Consider the following 20766-nt stretch of genomic DNA (forward strand, 5'->3'; position numbering starts at 1 on the left):
ACCTACGTTAACAGTGGATAAACATTATTATTATTATTTACATATGTACAGTAGACTAAAAAGTAATTTTCAGTAACAAAAATAAAAAAAAATATAGCAACTTCATATTTCACGAAATAATACAGAATTCCTTATGTTAACAATGGATAACAATTCAGGCAATTTCTGTTTCGGTCCGTCTCGACAGGGGCGCGGCCCGTCATTCCTGAAATTCAGGCCGGAAAGCATTACGAAAATGGTATACGCTGCTCGTCATAACTACAATGGGAACGTGTTTGAATAATATTTTTAGTTTGTCATAGTATGGAATTTAGTAGCTTTGTCATTTTTTTTTAACCAGTTATTACTCACTCAATATCACGATGAAGTCCGTGTGCATAGACTTTATCATTTACCAAGAGGTAGACCGTCAGCTCGATTGCGATGCCAATTTATTATTAAAAAATCACTCACAAGTGTTATGCAGGAATGATAAATTTGTTAGAATAGCAGTAATTAGTATATGTACTTTAATATATAATTAAACATTACTTCGTTTTTTTAGACTACTGTTTAAACTACTATTCATTCATTATATATTAAATAATTTATTGATAAAAATACAGATATTCTATAGGTACTGACTTCGCAATTTATTTTTTTATTTGAAACCCGGTATGTAAATTTTTTTTCGGACTACTCTAATGATGTTGGCCGCAGCTCCCCGAACGATAGGGGGCGAATTCAGAAGGACTTATGGAACGGCTGAAGGCCAACTCCCAACGGTTACGACTTTAGTCTGAGTGCACCGCTAGAGGTTTGAACCTCGGCTCAGGCTGTCGTAATATCCATTCCCTTTTGAATTGGACAGGGGTTCGATCGGAGGGGCGAAGTGTGCCTAGTGTGGTTTCATATAAAAATAATGAGTTCTTAATAATTATCTTAGCATCATATCTATTACTATTTAATGTGTGTCTGAATTTAAAGAAGTAACTGTAAAGATCACAGAAATGGACAATGAAATAAAAAAAATAATAGACGTATGCAATTTTTATTAGTACATTAGTTACAATATTACTATTAACTTAATCATCTATTTCTTCTACCCAAGTAATAAGAAAAATCAAAATATAGGTACACTTTAAAATTTTCACAAAGTTGATAGTTAATAAAAACTATTTTAACACTTTTCGATTCATATACATATATTAAAATTATAACAAAGCGATGTCTGTACATTATAGATATTAAACTAATACATAGAGCGGTCTTTATTAGAGCAAAATTAATTAAAACAATAGCATTTGATTTATTTATACATATCCATGTTTTTTATAAGAATCGCGTAAAAATTACTAAATAGAATTGAATGCAATATTCACTAATGTATCACTAGAAGTCTAAACAAAATATAGCTTTATTTACAGCAGGAAAATATTAAATTCATGGCAAAAGGACATGTCTCTAGTACTGCTATAAGGATCTATATTGCACTTACACGTTTCTGATTTGCTATGTAATTTCCTATTTCTCATCTTTGGGTATTTTGTTTATAGAATATAAAGACCTTTCTACATTATACCAAATGTCAAACTCAGTAACATTTATTGAATGAATGAATGAATGAAAGAAACTATTTATTGTGCCTATCACAGAAAATACAGTTACATACATAATTATATATATATAAAATTCTCGTGTCACAGTTTTCGTTCCCATACTCCTCCGAAACGGCTTGACCGATTCTCATGAAATTTTGTGAGCGTATTGAGTAGGTCTGAGAATCGGCCAACATCTATTTTCATCCCCCTAAATGTTAGGGGTAGTCCACCCCAAATTTTTTTATAACAGACAAGAATCTTATTCGTTCTTCTTGTGATAAGATAGCTTATGGAGCGGTAAATTAAAAAAAAAGTGATGACTTTTCAAAAGTTCTTCAATGTAACTTACATTAAATGGACAACTAAATAAATATATATATATATATATATATATATATATATATAAAAGAAATTATATTTTAATTCTTGTTGCAGACTAATAATAATATATTTTATATAAATAAAATAATATAATATAATTAAATAACGAATAGAATATATAAAGGAATCAATAATATGATACGTATATAAATAATTAGGGAAGGCTAATAATTCTTCTTTTTTAGGAATTAAAAGGATTTTTTATTTTTATTTTATTTTATTTCTGTGAGCAGATGGTTTCCGTTTTGAAAATATATAATCACAAACATCGCACAAAACTTATAAATGAACATCTAGAATGAATTCTTAAAACAAGTACAACGAATATGACCTGACATAAATAAGCTTGTCAAAAACAGGATAAGTCAGGTATAGATAAGTACCTTCATTTATTACTTTGATAGGTTTTTTTTATCAACCGTATCTTATATAATATGATATACATAATTAAATAAAATAATGTTATATATATGTAGGTATATTAAATTTTGTGCCTCTAATTATTTGATATAAGAGTTTACAGTTCTCAATTATATTTTATTCATCATTTTATATGTAATAAATACTATAAAACAAAGTCGCCGCCGCTGTCGGTCGCTTATATCATTAAAATTACGTAATGGATTTTAATGCAGTTTCCAGCAATAGATAGAGTGATTTAAGAGCAAGGTTTATATATATAATACATCTGTGTTATAGTATATAACGAGCCGAGAAATTTAAAGTCTTGTTATGCATCCGTGCGAAGCAAGGCGGCTCGGTTGGTAATAATAAAGGATGATGATAAAAATATAATAGAGGCAAATGTCATTATGTTCATTTCGTTATCGGTATTAAAACGCAAAATTTTCTCATTATTTATCATTGTTAGATATAACACTATTAATGATATCAGCTACATCTTTATTTTCAACAATACTCACATGATTACCATCAACATAGTGTACAATTACAGATCCATTACTAAACTTATCCAGACCATAGTCGTCTTTGCAATTAATAAACGGAGGATTATCTTTTGGTCTCATAAGTAAAATTGGAGATTGGAGCTTCATAACATCATTCAAATTGTAATTTAGTATTACTTTTAAGCGATCGAAACACACTCGAGCCATACGTGAGATAAATTCTTTAGAATATTTAGTTTGAACTGGAGACACCTCGATAGCATACTCGATTTTATCTTCGTACTTATCAATCTCGTTGAGTTTTTGTATTAAATTGTTAGTAATATCATTGCTTGGTGCTATATTGTTCATAGTATGGCAAATTAGGCTGTTCTGAATTTGGTCGTCATTATTGAAGCTCAATATCGAAGTGACTATAGAGTAGAGGAAGTCCGGGGATCCGTCCAAGCAAAATACGGCCCCCCTGTAACCTACAAACAGATATTTTTAATTATTTATTAGAAAAACTGTTATAATTGTTACAATCAATAAAAAAGGGCAAACTGGATAAACTTTTGTCTAAGATAGATTTTGTGGGTAATCGTTGGTATTATTCCCAGGTCTCGCATATTTCTGTCGCCAAAAACCTGTGACGATTTATAAGATGTGTTTCGGTTGAATGATGAGATAAAACTGTGAAATAGCATAACATGGTCGCCTTAAAATAAACGGCTACAAAGATCAATGAGCATATTTTTGAACCAAAAGTAATGAAATTCAAGGAATATGCACTTACAATTATGATACATTTGATAAACCTCCACCACGAATAAATGATAAAGAAGACGAAGGATAAAGGCAAGTCTATAATGAGGACACACAATAAAACCTTACCTTCAGATTCTAATTTGGCTGCTAAGTCTAATGTAAGGAGACATCCAAAGCTGTATCCAAGTATCCCAAACTTGGAACCGGGTGCCAAGCACGATATTGCTAACTGCAGAATATAACATAAAATTATTTAGGACCTTCATTGCTCATTTGTTCATGTTAGACAATAATTGATTTGAATTGACCAATTAGTCGAATTTCTGAAATGTCGTCTGCTTTTCAGCCGCCAATAAACTTATTTTAGAAGCTATGTTTCGTCGTTCTTAGCTTGTAAATAAATTATAAGCTAAGAAGCATGATATTCTCTAGAATGGCAATACATAAGCAATGTTACGATCGTCAATGATAACGTGACGCTCATCTATATAGGCGAGGGTTAGATTGCTTCCCAACTATACAAAAAAATACATATATGTAGCCACAAATACAATATAATGTCAAAAGTACAAAATGTTATGTTCAGATTTAAGAAATAATCAGAATAAAAGTGAGATAAAATGAAATTGATTCCCTGAACAATCTCTCTCAAACTTCCACACTAAGCTTACGACCATCTTGGATTGCTGCGGATCACACACACATTATGGCACGAACTATACGGAGAAACATATGAACATAATTTTTGGTGACAGCTAGATACCAACTCACCTATAAGGTTTGAATCTAATAGTAAATCATCAGGCCATGATGCCACTAAAAATATAATATAACCTAATCCAAAATACAAACCTGATATAGTCGTTCCACCATTTCCTCGCAATTTTCGTTCACATGTTCGATTCCGAGCTGCAATACGCACACTTTGATCTTGAGTTTAAGGCATAGAGGCTCTAATACTGCAGCACAGCCTTCCAACCCTGGCAGCATAATCATCAGTTTTTCGTGGATCGGTTCTATTTTCTGCAACATGAAAATATATTTCTAGTACAAATTATTCTTGCCACATATTAAGCGCCAATCCAAAAATTGAAGGGACATAAAGCTATGTAAGCGTATTGAAAATAGGTTAAAGCTGTACTGAATTATATATGATATTGAATTATATATATATATATATATATATATATATATATATATATATAATGAAGTAAACTTTGTATAAGTCTCTATATCTGCCGAAAATAGGTTCTTTGCGATTTTCCCGAAAATGCGTCGTCTGAATAACTTGTAGATTTTAGTGTATAGGAGTCTCAGAGTACCCGCTTGCCTAGGTCGAGTGTCCATGAATGATTTTCTCTAAGTAAAAATAGTCATCTCTGAATTACCATTTTCCATTTATTACTAGCTTGCTTTATAAGCGGTCTTTCAGTTGAAGAGTAAGATTAAACAATGATGTCGTAAAATATGAAGGTTTGACACTTAGTTAGTTTTCCGGAATAGCAACGCATTAGAAGTGCCACGCGTCATATGATTACATTACATCGATGTTGATATATACCTATATTAACATAATATTTTATTTGATTTTAATTAACGTCTTTCGGCGGCGTAACGTATGCGTCGAAGTCACCCTGAAGCAGATTTCACCCTGAAGAAGACTTCTGGATGAAGTTGAAACAATTGTTGTGAAAGATGAAAACACAGTGAGAAAATACTTATACTTAGTTATATTATTAAAATTATAAAAATAAACAAATGCACGAATACGTATAATTTAGCGTAAATAATATGATACATAGATACTATAAATAGATCCTTATTAAAATTCATTTATATTATAACTAAGTTCATTAAAAAAACTGTCTAAATGAATAAGTAACGTACTTCAATTCCATCGCTGACCAATGTCGGCATGTAAATGATTGGTTCGTTCACCAACTTTTCTTCCCCAAAGTTTCTTAACAAAACTTTCAGACCGGCGGAGGCTTCCGTACTTGGTTTAGTTGTTATAGATGGAGTGTTTCCACATTGAGCAGTTATTTCCAATAATCTGAAATGTATTTTTATTTTAAGAATAGCAACTCACCCAGTTTTTATACAAGTAACTACTATAATTGGTAGGGAATCCAATGAAAAAAATACTGTCATTGCTACTCCATGATACTAGCTTTCTAAAGGTAAATAATATAATTTTTTTGTGAATGATTCCAATACGAACAAAAAGATATGAAAACTTTCCTTTTTATAATCATTTCTAAAATAGAGTAAGTGATAATATTAAAAGTCGTAATGCTATTAATAGGTTCATCCATTGATGTGAATTGAAATGAAATTTAGAATGATTTGATAGTTGTAGAGGAAGAATATAAAGCAACAGCTAGAAGCAAAGAGTTGAAGATTAAGTTCCGTGGCGTGTATTATTACATTACCATCTAGATCCATTAAGGGAGTCTACAGTGGGAGGGTGATAAGAGATGAGATAGAATATGATTGAAATAGTACCTTTTTCTTTTATCAAAGGGAATGAATAGCAAGTAAGATGACGGTAACTTAGTTGTATGATTACATGCATAGAACCATAGATGTTAAGTCATCATTCATTAATTTATTGCCATTCCAGAAGATATTGTGTCAAATCTCCTTACCTTGCAAATGTTAGAGTCCTTATGTCTTGAGCGGTGAGAAAAACTTCGAATTCTCTTTCAAGAGTTTGTTTGATCTCCACAGCTGTCATACTGTCCATGCCCAAGTCAGCAAGAGAGACTTGTTGAGATACGGTTTTGAGGTCTTTAATACCTATTAAAATAAGAATATTAATAAGAATAAAATTCTTAAATTATGCCCTGAAATAGAAAACACATAGAAAGCATCTATGCAAAGTATATATGACCTTTTTGCTTAAAGCATTCTCTTACAGACAACCTGGAGATGCAAGCTTAAAACAAAGAAAAGAAAAAGAAATACTATAAATACAGAAACAAAATAGATACACATATAAATACTAAAGGTAAGTAAAATAAATTATAAATAATATATTAAGAATGCAATCGTATGTTTTCGAATTTTTTTTCTACCATCCACAGGCATAATAAATCATAGGAACATGTTGATTATAGTATATGACAACTAAAAAATGAACATGTGTTCAAAGGATCTTTGTTCCTTGTAAAGCGAACTCATTGTCGGTTTACTTCTTTCTTTTTATATTTTATATCAATTTTGATAATTGTATTTTAATAAATTAAATACTCATAGCTATCGTAATATCTCGCTTTCAATTATCTGCATATTTTCCCAGAAATAAATCCACAGAGATCCCTCTTTTAACGTCTATATTCAGTATTCCCGCTTTATTTTGAAACGAGGAATTGCATTGCTTTGTTATTTTATTATAAATGAATTCGTTTTTAAAAATAGTCTGTCACAAAATTTTAATTTTGCAATATGAATATATTCATCAACTGTTTAATTATTCTATTACTCTATATGGTTTATGTATATAATAATATATTATTATTATTATATTCTTATATATACGTAAGTAATGCTACATTTAATTGAAATTAGTATTAATAAAAAATAAATGAATGATGATACATTTTGTGTATTCTTATTGTTGCCTTTTGCTTCTTTAACAAATGGTTTATCTGTATTAATCTAAATTATATTTATAAGTTTATATTAAAAATCTCATTCATACCCATAATTTGAGCAACAGCATCCACAATTGTCTCACAGTTAGCACTTCTAGCTGTTTTTTCAGCTACTACCATTGAAGAAACAATAGGCGAATCTTGTTTCAAGAATTTATCTAGAGTCAACAAACAAGATGATATTCGTTGCTGCAGAGTACCTCCAATCTCTAATTGTATATCTTCATCTTGCATATCAGCCACTAGACCGACCTGTAGGAAGACTTGTGATTATTTGTACCAGTTATCTAATACCCATAACACAAGCTTTAGTTAGCTTAACTTGGGACTGTGCGCTGTGTGAATTGTCCTGAGATTATTATTATTATATGGAACATAGACAATAGCAACGACAACATGCATTCCTATTTTTTCATTGAATAGCTCTTTTATGATAGTAGTCTAGAGGTTTACACAGCGCTTTACTTCCGATGGTTGCGGATTCAATTCCTCGCATCGCGCATTTGCATTCATGAATATGATTGTATGTGTTTGTCTGGGTACTTTCTCTGTATATTATGTATGTATTGACTTAAAAATGTGTTTAAGTCATTGTTCATCATTGGTCGTTGAAGTATCTAACTGCAGATAAAATTAAGGCGATGATAATAATGATTTTTTAGTTTTCATAAATAATTCTAAATATCTAAATAATACTTAAGTCAATTGTACAACTAAGAACCTAAAATTAAAAAGCTTAAAAAAATATAATATGATGACTAAAATATATTATTAAAAGGGGTCCTTTAGGCAACGTTCCGAAGATACTGGCAGCGTTCCCTCTTTGAATAGCTAGACTAATTCTTTGTCCAAGGTAGCTGCCAGCTCTTCGGTCTTCTGTGATGTCGACTAACCTTTTCGTTATTTCTTTGAAAAGTCTTATAGCGCTAGGACCCCACGGACCAAGGATCTCGACACCGAATGGGACAAATTCATATTCAAAAGTCAATAATAAACTTACATCACCAACAGCACCCCACTGCACAGCTAGAGCCGGTAATCCATGCTTCTTTCGTCTTTCGCAAATCCTCTCCATCACAGAATTCGATAAACCATAGTTAGTTTGACCAGCGTTACCACGACCACAAGATACTGAGGAGAATACTACAAAATCTCTGTGGATAAATATTAAAGTTATTAAATATGAACTTCCAAAATTATGAAGGTTAACAATAAAGGAAAGATAGATTACATGTACGATGAAATGAATAAAAGTAAAGTAAACTTAATTACAATGGTTGATGGGGATTTGGGGGAAAGAAAGACATGTACGGACCATAAATAAAAGGACATGGGCGGTACACTACTAGTATTGAGTAACTTACTTCAGCTTCGGACAAAGTATAGTCGAAAGTTTGTCTAAATGCAACGTAGCTAGTGCTTTAGGTGCAAAAGATATTTTAAATGTCTCAGCAGTTTGATTCTGGAATATGGCATCTTTCAGGATAACGGCAAGATTGAAAATGGCTTCAACTGGACCCATTGCGTTCGCCATCTTTAGCATTTCTTCGCATCCAGATTCGGTGGTAATATCGTGAGTAGAAATTTGCACATCAGCGCCGTATGATGCCCATGCTCTGTCAATAATGAAATATATTTATATATATTCGAGTCCAACAAAGTCGGGGAGTTTAGCCCTGCTTCGGACAATTTTGATTTATGATCGACGGTTCAAGAAAATTTGTTGAAGTTTAAATAAACTCAAAGTTTCTTGATATCTGTAAAATTTGGACCTTGAGATCTTATTATTAATCTGAAATGTAAGGATAGACAAATTAATTAGATTATTTTACCTTAGTCTATAAGATTGATAACCATTGCTTATTCCTTTACGAGAAGTTAGGAGAACCTTTCTGGCGCCTCTCAAGATGCACCAATCAGCCAACTCAAGTCCAAACCCTCCCAAACCACCTACAATGACGTATACATATTCCTCGTTGCACATGTATCTATAAAAACAATGATTTCATTCAATTGCATAATATTCCGAAATTGTTTTTCCCGATAATTACTTCATGACTCATAATATGCCGAATGAACCATGAGACTCATAATTTTTTTTTAATTGACTGGCTCAGATTGTACAGGCACATATGTCGATATTACATGCTCTTCACACACCCAAATAAAATGGCCACAGTCAGTTTAGTTCTTGGAAATATAGGACCATTCTACAGTCCAATAGTACGGACTGTAGAATAGTCCATTGTGGAGTGCAATTGTTTCAAGTGTGGAGAACATGTAATATCGACAAATCTGCCTGATCAATCTGAACCAGTCAATTTAAAAAAATTACCGGGTCACGCTTTTTGCAAAGTTTGTTCGAGATATTTACAGAGCTGGAAAGTTTGGCCAGTGGAACACAAACATGTTGTCCTAACTATGTTGACTAATAATTTTGCATGTTATAGTAATATATCTAAAATGTAGAGAATACCAATAGATATATAACCGAAAACTACAGTTGGTACACTACCACTGCAAAAATTACTTTAAGATGCAATATATTGTAAGAAATTGTAAACCATGATAGTTACAAATATGGATACATTGTTCTTATTGAAAAATTTGGTTTAAGAGAAAATACATAGGTATATACTTATAATACTTCCGAACTTATATCTGACTGACTTGACTATATTAATGAAATGTTACGTGAAGATAGATTATATTAACAACTAGCTGAACCCGCGACTTCGTCCGCGTGGAATTTAATACTATTTTTCTAAAATAAAAGTAGCCTAAGTTACGCCTTTTACTTTAACGGGACTTTTTTTGGCAGGTAGCTAATGTCTAATACATTAGCTACTTGCCAAAAAAAGTCCCGTTAAAATCGGTTCAGCCGTTTCAGAGATTAGCCGGAACAAACAGAACGACAGACAGACAGACAAAAATTTTAAAAAGTATTATTTTGGTGTATGTACCGTATATATATTCATATGCATGTAGTAAAAAACGGTTATTTCAATATTACAAACAGACACTCCAATTTTATTTATATATATAGATACGAATATATATCCTTCATCTAAAAATATATATTCGCAAACGACATACATATAAACTAATATTAAACGAACGGTAAATATAAATAGTATTTCAATATGCAAAAAAATCTGTTTCACATACCTAGGAATTGCTTCAATAGGGAGACAAGTAGGTTTCGTATATAGATCATTATGCTCCTCATCTCGTATTTTAATAATTACCTGTTCAATATAGAATATTATTAATTAAATTTAATTGAAAGTCTATCGTTCACAACACTCCATTAGGAGCACAGCTTAAAGTTCAAGCATTGCGTTCACAAAAACTTCGACAGATGATAATGCCTTACACTACCAAATAATAATAATAATAATCGTCATCATATTAATTTGTCTCAAATAAAAACTAATACAAATGCTGCTTATATATATATAATAATAAAATTTAAAAGTGATGAACAAGACAAAATGATCTACCCTGCTATTCCGTTATAAATTCATATTCAAATTCAAAAAATCATTTATTCATGTAGGACATTTTAGCCTCTCATAAACGTCACATTTTTATTAAATTAATTTTTACCCTACCGTTCAGTTCGGTATATAGATCCAATTGAGAAGAACTGGCAAGAAACTCAATAGAGTTACTCTTACTTAATTACTTATCTTGTTGTAAATTTTTATACCTATTCCCATAAAAGACCTATTGAATTTTCTAAACGATACTTGGGGACAGCAAGTTTGTCTTTAAATCTATTATTAATATTATGAATATTGCTGTTTTTTTTAAAATAATTCAAGATTTTTATGAACCTATAGGATAATTGAATATATAAATTGAGAAGCAACGGTGAGAATATTTGCCATTTTGAATTTCTCTCTTAATCAGCTCTTAATAGCCTTTATTAGTAAATTAATACAATAAGAGATCGACGACGATGTAAGAAGTAAATATAAAAATTGACATAACGTAACAAGATTACGAACTAATAATATTGGACAATAATAAAATTCAATAAAACTAAAAATTATTCAGGATTATTTATCAATTATCATATATACCACCAAATTAAACAAATCTGAGATAGTACTTATGTATATATCTATAGACAAAAAGTTACTGAAGAGTCTAAGTCGAATTATTAAATAATATATGCAGTTTTGGGAAGAATAATATGCAAATTTTACCTTTCCTATGTGTTTTCCAGACGCCATATAGCGGTATGCAGTCTCAATATCATCCTTTTCGAATGTGCAATAGGTCAATGGACGAACGGCTCCACTATTTAGACCCGATATAATAAGTTCGTACAACATCTGGAAATGATCCATCTTAATAGTACTACTTACATAGTATAATTAAAAATATATATGTGCAATTTTTTATATTGCTTCTTTCTTATTTTATAAAATCTTATTAGTTAGTATTATAAACGCGAATTTGCGAGCGATTTATAAAGTTTGTTAGTATGGTATCCATGTTACCCTTTAACGTAAGAACTACTGAACAGATTTCGATGAAATATTACAGTTATATTACTGTAAAATTTCATCGAAATCTGTTCAGTAGTTCTTGCGTTATACATCAGAATAACATATAGGGTATAAATTGCGGGTGAAACTTATATTGACAGGTCACAGCTTATATATATAAAAATAATAATTTTATCGACTATCTACTTCAGCCATGCCAGGTCTCATATATGATATCCGATACAGTAAGTAGCGTAAACCATTATTTACTATAAAATTATTCGTGTTAAGACCCGGTTAATAATTTAAATTAAGTAAGTAGCGTATGCCATAGTGTTCTATTCTTATTTACAACTTTTTACTACATTCAATTAATTTCAATTAAATAAATAGATATATGTAGATGAAATTATAGACCTCTATAAATTTTTCGGATTGTTGAAACATGTAGTCCAATACAATGCCGTGAAAAGAAAGCTCCTTGTGAGCGACGTCGAGATATGTATTGTTGCTGATATCGTATTTGCCAATCTCAAGGAATCTTCCGCGATAGCCAAGACACCTGACCGATGCCTGTGAAATAAATTAAAGAAACAAACAAACTTAATGTGTGATAGTCCTTTGAACAGTTAGTAGTAGTAAGTCCTTAAAAACGGATTTTTTAATATGAGTTCTAATCTGATCGAATTAGGATTCCTATCATATAATCTGCCGATGAAGCTATATTGTCACTTTGGATAGTTAGTTGTGTAGGTGTTCATGACGAATTTTTTTAAGAATGGTAAACGGAATGCCAACCCATTTCAAAAGAATGCAAATCTTAAAAAACTCATTACAATCTTTAAGCTATTAAAGAACTATCAAAAATAGAATATTTAAGATATAGAGTTAATCGAAGATCTTACATGAAGTTTGTCGTCGGACAGCGAATTCAGCACCAAATCCACACCTTTACCGTTGGTTTCTCTCCGGATCATATCCTCAAAAGATGTGTCTCGGGAGTTTCCAATATGGCTGTCTGTTTAGTAAACAAATAAGATATTTTTATTGTCCTGTATTGTCTATCAGTTTGTCTAGAATAGATAAATAGATAAGTAAATAAATAACCATTGACATTTCACAAAGCGCCATCTAGACCCACGGTAAACACGCATAATATACTAGCACAGAGAAAACACCTATATACCGATACAAACAATCATAGACATGAATACAAAATGTTTGCACTCCTTGTAATTATGACAATAGCTATAATAAATAGAAGAAAAAGTGATTGTTAGTAATGTGGACTCATGTATTGTTCCCAACTAGCAATGTCCACCTTGAAACTATTCTGATAAATTCCTGGAAATCACGATGGGCTACCTATCCTGGTCTCACGCTTATGTTATTATCTTCTACTGGCGTCTCGCCAGTCGGATACGCGATTGAGATAAACAGATATAAGCTACAACTTAGGATAGTACCGCATAAGGTTGTTGTTTGCTTTCCTGTAAAATTCGTAAGCTCAAGCCAAGCGTATTCCTAATAATATTTGTGTATGAGATTTTGACCTTTAAGTTGCGGAAACAGTTTCTTGATGAAGGACCGCTTCTCAGGTGTACCAACAGTTGTAAACACCTTCAATCCATAGTGCAGTGCCAAATATATAGACGCCTGTCCTACTCCGCCTGTTCCGGCATGTATAAGGATGGATTCACCACGACGCATTTTACCTATTATTACCTGAAAGAGCGTATATTCATTCAAAAGTATACAAATAAAAATGTTTTTTTTTAAATAATTATTAACAGTATGCAAATTTTTTTAAGCGTACCAATGTAAAAATATTACCGCCCGTGCTAGTGTTAGTGCTAGCTAGCTATAAAGCATTCCATTTCTCCTAATTCTGTGATTCCTAACTCCTAAATTACTACTTATTAATACGCGTCGATATCACCACTTAAAAAAAACTAGAAATTGCAACACAATTCGCCGGAGTCAGAAAAAGAGAAAAAAAAAAACAGAATCATGATAATCGATTTTTTCCGGACTACTCTAATGCTGGCTGCAGTTAACCTTTACATCTTCACCGACCGACAACGGTGAGTGCAAATGGCACTCCAAACCTGAAGGATTTATGGAGCGTCTGAAGGTCAACTTCAGCCTGATGGATACGACTTTAGTCAGAGGGCACCCTTAGGGGTTAGAAACTTGGCTCAGGCCGTCGTAATTTCGCCTTTTGAATTGGACGGGGTTCGATCGGGAGGGACTATGATTATACTGCTTACGGTGGAAGTTATATTTAACCAAAACAAAGACATCGAAGAATAGTGTGTTAGGACAAAATTGTGACGAACTTAATTGACAAAAAACCTAATTATTCCAAAAAATTACAATACCCACCATCGCACAGTAGGCAGTTCCATATGTCACTGGTATAGTTGCAGCCTCTTCGAAGGTGAATTCATCAGGGATACAATAAGTGAAATTCCTATCACATTCCACCATGTTAGCTGTTGCGGAGTTTTTCAGCATACACATTACCCGAGAACCACTGTTCAGGAGAAATCGATATTTTAATTTGACAATTTTAACTTACTAAATCTTGAAATGACACCAACTGTTTTATAAATGTTTAGTTGTAGGGACTAGTACTAGTACTCTTATCACTACGACTAATTTAATCTTGTTGGGTATTTATATTTGACGCTAATATATTAGTGCTAGTTGGTAGTTTGGATTTGAAAAATGTCAAGTTTTTTGCTCGTTCTTCTTGTGATGAGACAGTTTTCCAAATGAGCGGAAGATTAAAAAATTACCTTTTCTGTTCTTTGCAATTTAAAGTATACCGGAAGAATTAAAAGTTGAAGATCTGTGTTCTTACATTACGTCTGTAGCTTCAGTGACTACTGTAACTTTTTTAATACAATGCCAGTTTTGAAGGCTCTACACAAAATGGGAACATTGTATAAAAAGATAGATAATATTATAGAGGAATGATATTATAATATTTAAGAGCTTCCGCTATTTCGATGCTGTTACAAAGGTTCTAATCTCGGGCCAACTCTCGACTGTCGAAATATCGGTAGCTTTTAAATAATATTTTCATAGTTAACATGTTCTTTATATGATGATAAAATTATAAATGAAGAACAAACTTCTGTGTGCGTCCTACGATTTCGAATCCTTGCACACACTCCTGAGCAAGTCTGCCGGTTGCTATAGCATCAGCAGTTACGCGGCCTGTTGCTGTCATAATGTCACGGAAATTGACAGCTGCACAGTACACCTGAAAATTAAAGCAGGTTTAGGATTTGTTTTTTGTTTCGAAACTCCAAATAGCGGTGACTACTGAATTGGTGAACAATCTAACGCCCCACTCAATTGTGAGCGGTAACCGTCGCGTATATACATGAACAGTACGTCGGACATCACGTTATCATGTGACACCGATAATACCACTCATACATTACCATTCCAGAGGAATAATATATTTTATAAGCTTCTTATTCTGTAATTTCACGGTCTAATCTGCATTCTACAATAGATTAAAAAGCAAGACGCTGGGCGGCTGAAGTAGGTAAGACTAAGGTACATACGCAATCTTTTTTTCAGTCAAATACATTTTTCCAGTAATATTACATATATAAATATTTATATACAAATACTTACATGTACAAGAAAGCTTTTAGGATTTTTAAATGCCACGTCCTTTCTGATATTTCCTTCAATCCAGCTTAGAGAAGACAAGTCTCCAATAGTTAATGTATTTACAAAAGCATGGTGAACCCGTACAGTGTCTAAATTACTGAGGAGCAAGTGGCGATAGCTACCCCATTGTCCCTGTATTAAAAATCGTTACATTTTGTTAAAAATTATCAGAAGTTATTTGAGTAATATTATTAGAATATTTTATGAAGTTTAAGTAACACATAAAATAATCTAAGTAATCACCGAGGCCGTCCAAGATGGACGATGGACGTCCACGGTGGTCATGGGTTAAATTCCTCGCACGTATTCATGAATATTATAATGATTATTTGTATTGGTCTGGGTGTTTTTTGTATTTCCGAAAAATGTGTCTAAGTATTTCTAAATTCCGTTGTCTAGTATTTTGAGATTAAATGACACTGTGTAAATGATTGTGTTCTTGGTTATTATTATATATATATTTCATAAAACAATACATTTATTGCTTACATTTTGATACACGTTGATAGCCAAATCTTTTTGTAATTGTTTTTTATAAAACATCAAATTATGGTCAAACGCAGGAGCTGCTGGGTCAGTTATTAAAACACCAGAAACAATTTCACCGCCTGGTTCTCTTCTTAAACAATTTACTAGTCCTAGGAGACCATTAATGCTTTCGTTTTGAGTATAAAGTACAATTCTATTAGCAAGCTTAAGTTTTTCTTTAACTATTTCAACCCACGAAAAGTCCTCATCTGCAGTTTCAATTTTTACGTACTCAGCTAACCGTGTGCTTATACGTTTTCTTAAAAGAACTAAAAATTCCGATCCAACATTTTGGATTGTGATTATATCGTATACGTCCGATTGTTTATTGGGATCTGGGCGGCTTTTCTCTCGGCTTATAATGAAGCATTTATCGCGAAGAGTAGCTGCAGCCTGATTTAAGACCTGTGAAGTAAAATATAATAGAAGTTTTCGATTGATTGATAATGGATTTTTGCAGATTATGGGGAATCTAACTGTTTTAGATTTATGAACCCAATACGCTGCTACGATGAACACTTGGTAAAAAATTGTGAGAAAAATGTCCAGAGATCAGAATTAAACATTATGGTACTAGAAGTAAACATTATGGTTAAATTATACAGTTATATTAGACTTACAGATTCTCTCTTTAATAGATTAGCTCCAACGAATAAGACTGCATTAGATTCTCCACTGACTTTTTTATTTTCCACAATTATAGGAAATGGCATTTCAATAGCCTCATCACTTATTAAGAGTAATTCTGGCTGGACTAATGGCATATCACCAAGGATTTTGTAAATTTCTTCTGTTATAGGTTGTAAGCTATTATTCTTATATTCATCGTCAACCAGTTCAATGCTCTTTACTTTGTATGTCGGTACGTTTTCAAGAATTATTTGAATATTCGCTCTGAGGGTGTCCTGTATCTAAACAAAAAAAAAATATCGTACATAATAATTAATTATAATATTTTATATTCAGTATTATAAAACTAAATTCTGTTTATCCGTAAATGAATAAAAAAAATTAAATAAGTATAGATTTTAAATTTGTAACATTTTTTAAATGACTTATCAATACTTACCGCTTCTTTTATCAAATTAAACTAATAAATAAATACCTTCATCTCGTTGTCTTCAAAATTAGGAATAAATTTGTACTTTTCCAACACAGGTTCTCCCAGTGGTACCCTTTTTGAAATTGGTGCTGCATGTAGACCTCTAATTTCAACACCTCCAGCCCTAGAATGTTTGATTAGACTATGAGTAAAATTACTTCAGGGATTTAAGGCTTGATTTGCAGTATTTTTAATCTCACGCAAAAAGGAGATTGCTGACAATAACGATTAGTAGTCAGGTTGACCTCGCTTCGAAACTATCATAGTAAATTTGCTACATTAATCTGTATCTTATATCATGTACTGCCCTGACAGCGAATGTAGTAGTCTTAGAGTAAGAACATTACCAACAGCAGCTTTTAGTATCTAGATAAAGTATAATTTATACTGTGTATTATGAGTTGCAATATGTAACTTTAAGACATACAGATTCTAAAATATTTCATGAATTTGTTTACAAATTTAATTATCTGCAAAAACTTTTAATAATACATACCAATTGTACCTTTGAATATGTACCTGATAACATTGACGGCAGGGTATACCCGGACTTCGAAAGAATTGTCTTTAGAGTAAACATTCATTTTCGATATAGCTTTATAGTGCATATTGACATCAATAGACAGTGTTTCGATTCTAGTCGGTACAAAGAGACCACGGGTATCCTGGCCAATAATTTTTAGTTGCAGCATGCAGTCCATAAATGTAACCCAATTATTGACCCAGGCGAGACGACCTCGAGTACCTTCGATTGTACAACCCAATACGCCACGGAACAAGCCGCTATAAAAAATATTAATATGAATTAAAATAAAGAATATAGCGGTAACTTAGTAAATAACTATTACTAAGTTGCTAAGGTAGACCGATGTAATAGAAAGTTGTGATGTATGATTGATGTATGTAGATATAGATATCTACATACATAAAAAAAGTCTAAGCAACACATACAAATTTCAATTTTACAATGTGTTTTCGCATTAAATCCTTAGTATTTTCTTATTTATATTATTTTTTAATACTTTTTTGTTATTAAACAACAATATAAATATTTTCTAGTTTTTAATACTCTTAATTAACAATAATTACGAGTAAGTACTATATTTATGTAGTACAAAATAAGGTGCCCAATCAACTAAACTTAAACTAGAATTAAAAGGTTGTACAACAAAGTGTGGCCTCCTCTGTTACGGAGAAATTGCTGGCACCGATTATTCATAGAATCGATGAGACTGTTAATGTGACTGCGGCAAGTGCTCTCAATGAAATTTTAGTATGTCCATCAGTTGTTGGGGTGTTGTCACTGCATCCAAGTCCTTTAAAACACGTCTCTGGAGCATATCCCATGCATGCTCGGTGGAGTTGAGGTTTGGCGATTGTGCAGGTCAAGCCAATACCAGAATGTTTTTCCTTGCCAAGTACTCCCATGTATGCAAAGCTGTATGCATTTGGGCGAATGGACGAACATAAGGCCTTAGAACATCCTCAAGATAAAGAGATGAAGACGGCAAATAACGCTTCTATTCACACCAAAATACCGAGATTGCATACTACTATAGTTCATTTCATTTCATCTGTGTCCTAATGATGTCGTTCCATGACATAAAAAATGTCTCAAAATCCAAATTAGTTTAAATTTTTTTTCAAATTATTGTTTAAATCATTAAATTTATACCGAATACTAAATTTTAATAAGCAAAGAAAACGCTATAATATCCATACAAATGCATTTGCTTTTGAATTTGTGAAGAAAAAACAAATGATACTCGATTTTTTTTACAACCAACCAGTATGTCCTCTAGATCAAAAAACTTTACATAGGTATTACCTACTTGGTAAGAAATGATATAATAATTGCTTAATAATTTGCATTTGAAATAGTTGCTTAGACTTTTTGATGAATGTATATTTCACCTAATTCTGAAAATTCGGATTAGATAAGAGGGAGCTAAAGAGAATATTGTGATATAAAAGGAATATTAATGTATGGTAGTGAAATAATAGGGTACAGATGTACAAAACCATTTATGCTTCAAGAAATGCAACATTCGAAAGGTACATCTATCACAAAGCATTTAGTAGTGGCTGTGATGCTATTCATATTTGTATAAAGGCGACGGTTACCGCTTACTATCAGGTGGACCGTCAGATTGTTTGCTACAATTATTACTTTCCATTAGGATTAGCTTTCAATTACATAAAATGAAAAATATTTCACAACATTAGTTCACCTGTACTGATATCCTCTAAGTCTTAATTCCTTATAGAAATCTTTAGTAAGCATATGTTTCATGTTAGGTGCGAATACTTCAGGTACTGTTGGTAATACATGGAAATCTTGTCCCACGTTATTCTTTGCCAAGATACGTCCTGTTACAATACACATTCCACTTTCGGTAATCTAAAATAGAAATACATGAATGAAAAATATTCACCTCTTTTAATTTAAATCGGTTTGTAATAAATAATTCTCCACTAATCTTATTAGTATTAATTCTGGGCCTATAAGCGTTTTAGCTTGATATTTTTCTACATTAACAATGTATTTTGTATCATTATTAAATACTATCCTTTTCGAGTAACGTTCCATGGTATTTTTCCAAATATTTTAGAATTTACAAAATAATTAGTACCTCAAAATTTCCAGTATTTCTATGTATTGAAATAATGAAAATCAGCTGTCCTTCCTTAGGGATATTAGTGGCTCTATGAAAGCGGACATCCTCGAAGATAACCGACGTACCATCGTACAGCTTTCCCATTATACCAAATGATTCCCATACAAGGACTAGATATCCAGTAGCGGGATAGAGGTTGCGACCTGGTGATAAAATATTATTTATTAAGTATAAATTTATTTCTGTGTATAAAAATTCAGTGGAGTAGCCGTACAATTTTAATAGTGAATCGAACATCGTTACGACTGATATCCCAGATGGAGTACTCAGAAATATTAAGAGGAAGATTTAGTCTACTATTTCTTTATCAAATTCTTTACCTGCTAGTGACAATCTCTGAAGCGTTATAGCTAAGCGACAATCATGATTGCGTGTGAATAATGATCATAATGCTATTTTTTAATTATTAATGAATTATAGAATGTTAACAATTGGAATAATATGCAAAAATGGAGTATTGGAGATATGTATTATATCTGGTTTCTATATGAAGTACTTCATAAGAATCCCTTTAAGCCACATGACAGGGTGTCATGATTCATCGTAACCATATTTTATTTCTTAAGTAAATTATCTCTTTTTATACTACTTGAAGTTTATAATGAGAAGCTGAAGTGATGACGATACTCATAGAAAGGTTTTACCTTAACCTTAACATGAGGACCAACCATGATCTCGAAAATGCTTCAGAAAGTTGGTAAATTCATAGATATGTTCTTCGTAGTGGAATATAAAGAAACCATTTGTATAGTGAATGACCTAAAGATAATGATGATGTTATTTTATGACACCTTACCATTGACGACGTGACCTGACAGGAATTCAGATGGCTCGTCATTTAAAGTCATCTTGACCATGCGCTCTGCGCAATTGAATGTTTCTTGAGCCATGTTGAAACTTGTCACATACCTAGAAATTATTAATTGTTGTCACCATGACGAAATATTCAAATTATTCTTCAACTTTGTAAATTAAATAATCCTTTCACTTCATT

General features: G+C 32.0%; 1 protein-coding gene across 1 annotated transcript in view; it reads right to left on the reverse strand.

Annotated features, from left to right (window-relative positions):
• Positions 1-1986: 1986 nt before the first annotated feature.
• LOC131843573 (fatty acid synthase-like) overlaps positions 1987-20766 on the reverse strand; it is a 34021-nt gene continuing 15241 nt past the window's right edge. The window contains exons 18-41 of the mRNA XM_059192245.1: positions 20569-20681; positions 19728-19915; positions 19326-19495; positions 17614-17877; positions 17098-17218; positions 16613-16903; positions 15954-16397; positions 15426-15596; positions 14912-15042; positions 14157-14307; positions 13325-13496; positions 12677-12789; positions 12189-12344; positions 11487-11615; positions 10441-10520; positions 9105-9260; positions 8637-8888; positions 8273-8426; positions 7320-7524; positions 6265-6415; positions 5504-5669; positions 4469-4639; positions 3743-3845; positions 1987-3339 (exon numbers count right to left, since the gene is read on the reverse strand). Coding sequence (XP_059048228.1) covers positions 2816-3339; positions 3743-3845; positions 4469-4639; positions 5504-5669; positions 6265-6415; positions 7320-7524; positions 8273-8426; positions 8637-8888; positions 9105-9260; positions 10441-10520; positions 11487-11615; positions 12189-12344; positions 12677-12789; positions 13325-13496; positions 14157-14307; positions 14912-15042; positions 15426-15596; positions 15954-16397; positions 16613-16903; positions 17098-17218; positions 17614-17877; positions 19326-19495; positions 19728-19915; positions 20569-20681 — 4576 coding nt within the window. The 3' untranslated portion in view covers positions 1987-2815. The remainder of the gene's footprint in view (positions 3340-3742; positions 3846-4468; positions 4640-5503; positions 5670-6264; positions 6416-7319; positions 7525-8272; positions 8427-8636; positions 8889-9104; positions 9261-10440; positions 10521-11486; positions 11616-12188; positions 12345-12676; positions 12790-13324; positions 13497-14156; positions 14308-14911; positions 15043-15425; positions 15597-15953; positions 16398-16612; positions 16904-17097; positions 17219-17613; positions 17878-19325; positions 19496-19727; positions 19916-20568; positions 20682-20766) is intronic.

Source organism: Achroia grisella, unplaced genomic scaffold (assembly GCF_030625045.1).
Source record: "Achroia grisella isolate CSIRO2021 unplaced genomic scaffold, CSIRO_AGI_Agris_v1 utg319, whole genome shotgun sequence".
NCBI lineage: Eukaryota > Metazoa > Arthropoda > Insecta > Lepidoptera > Pyralidae > Achroia > Achroia grisella.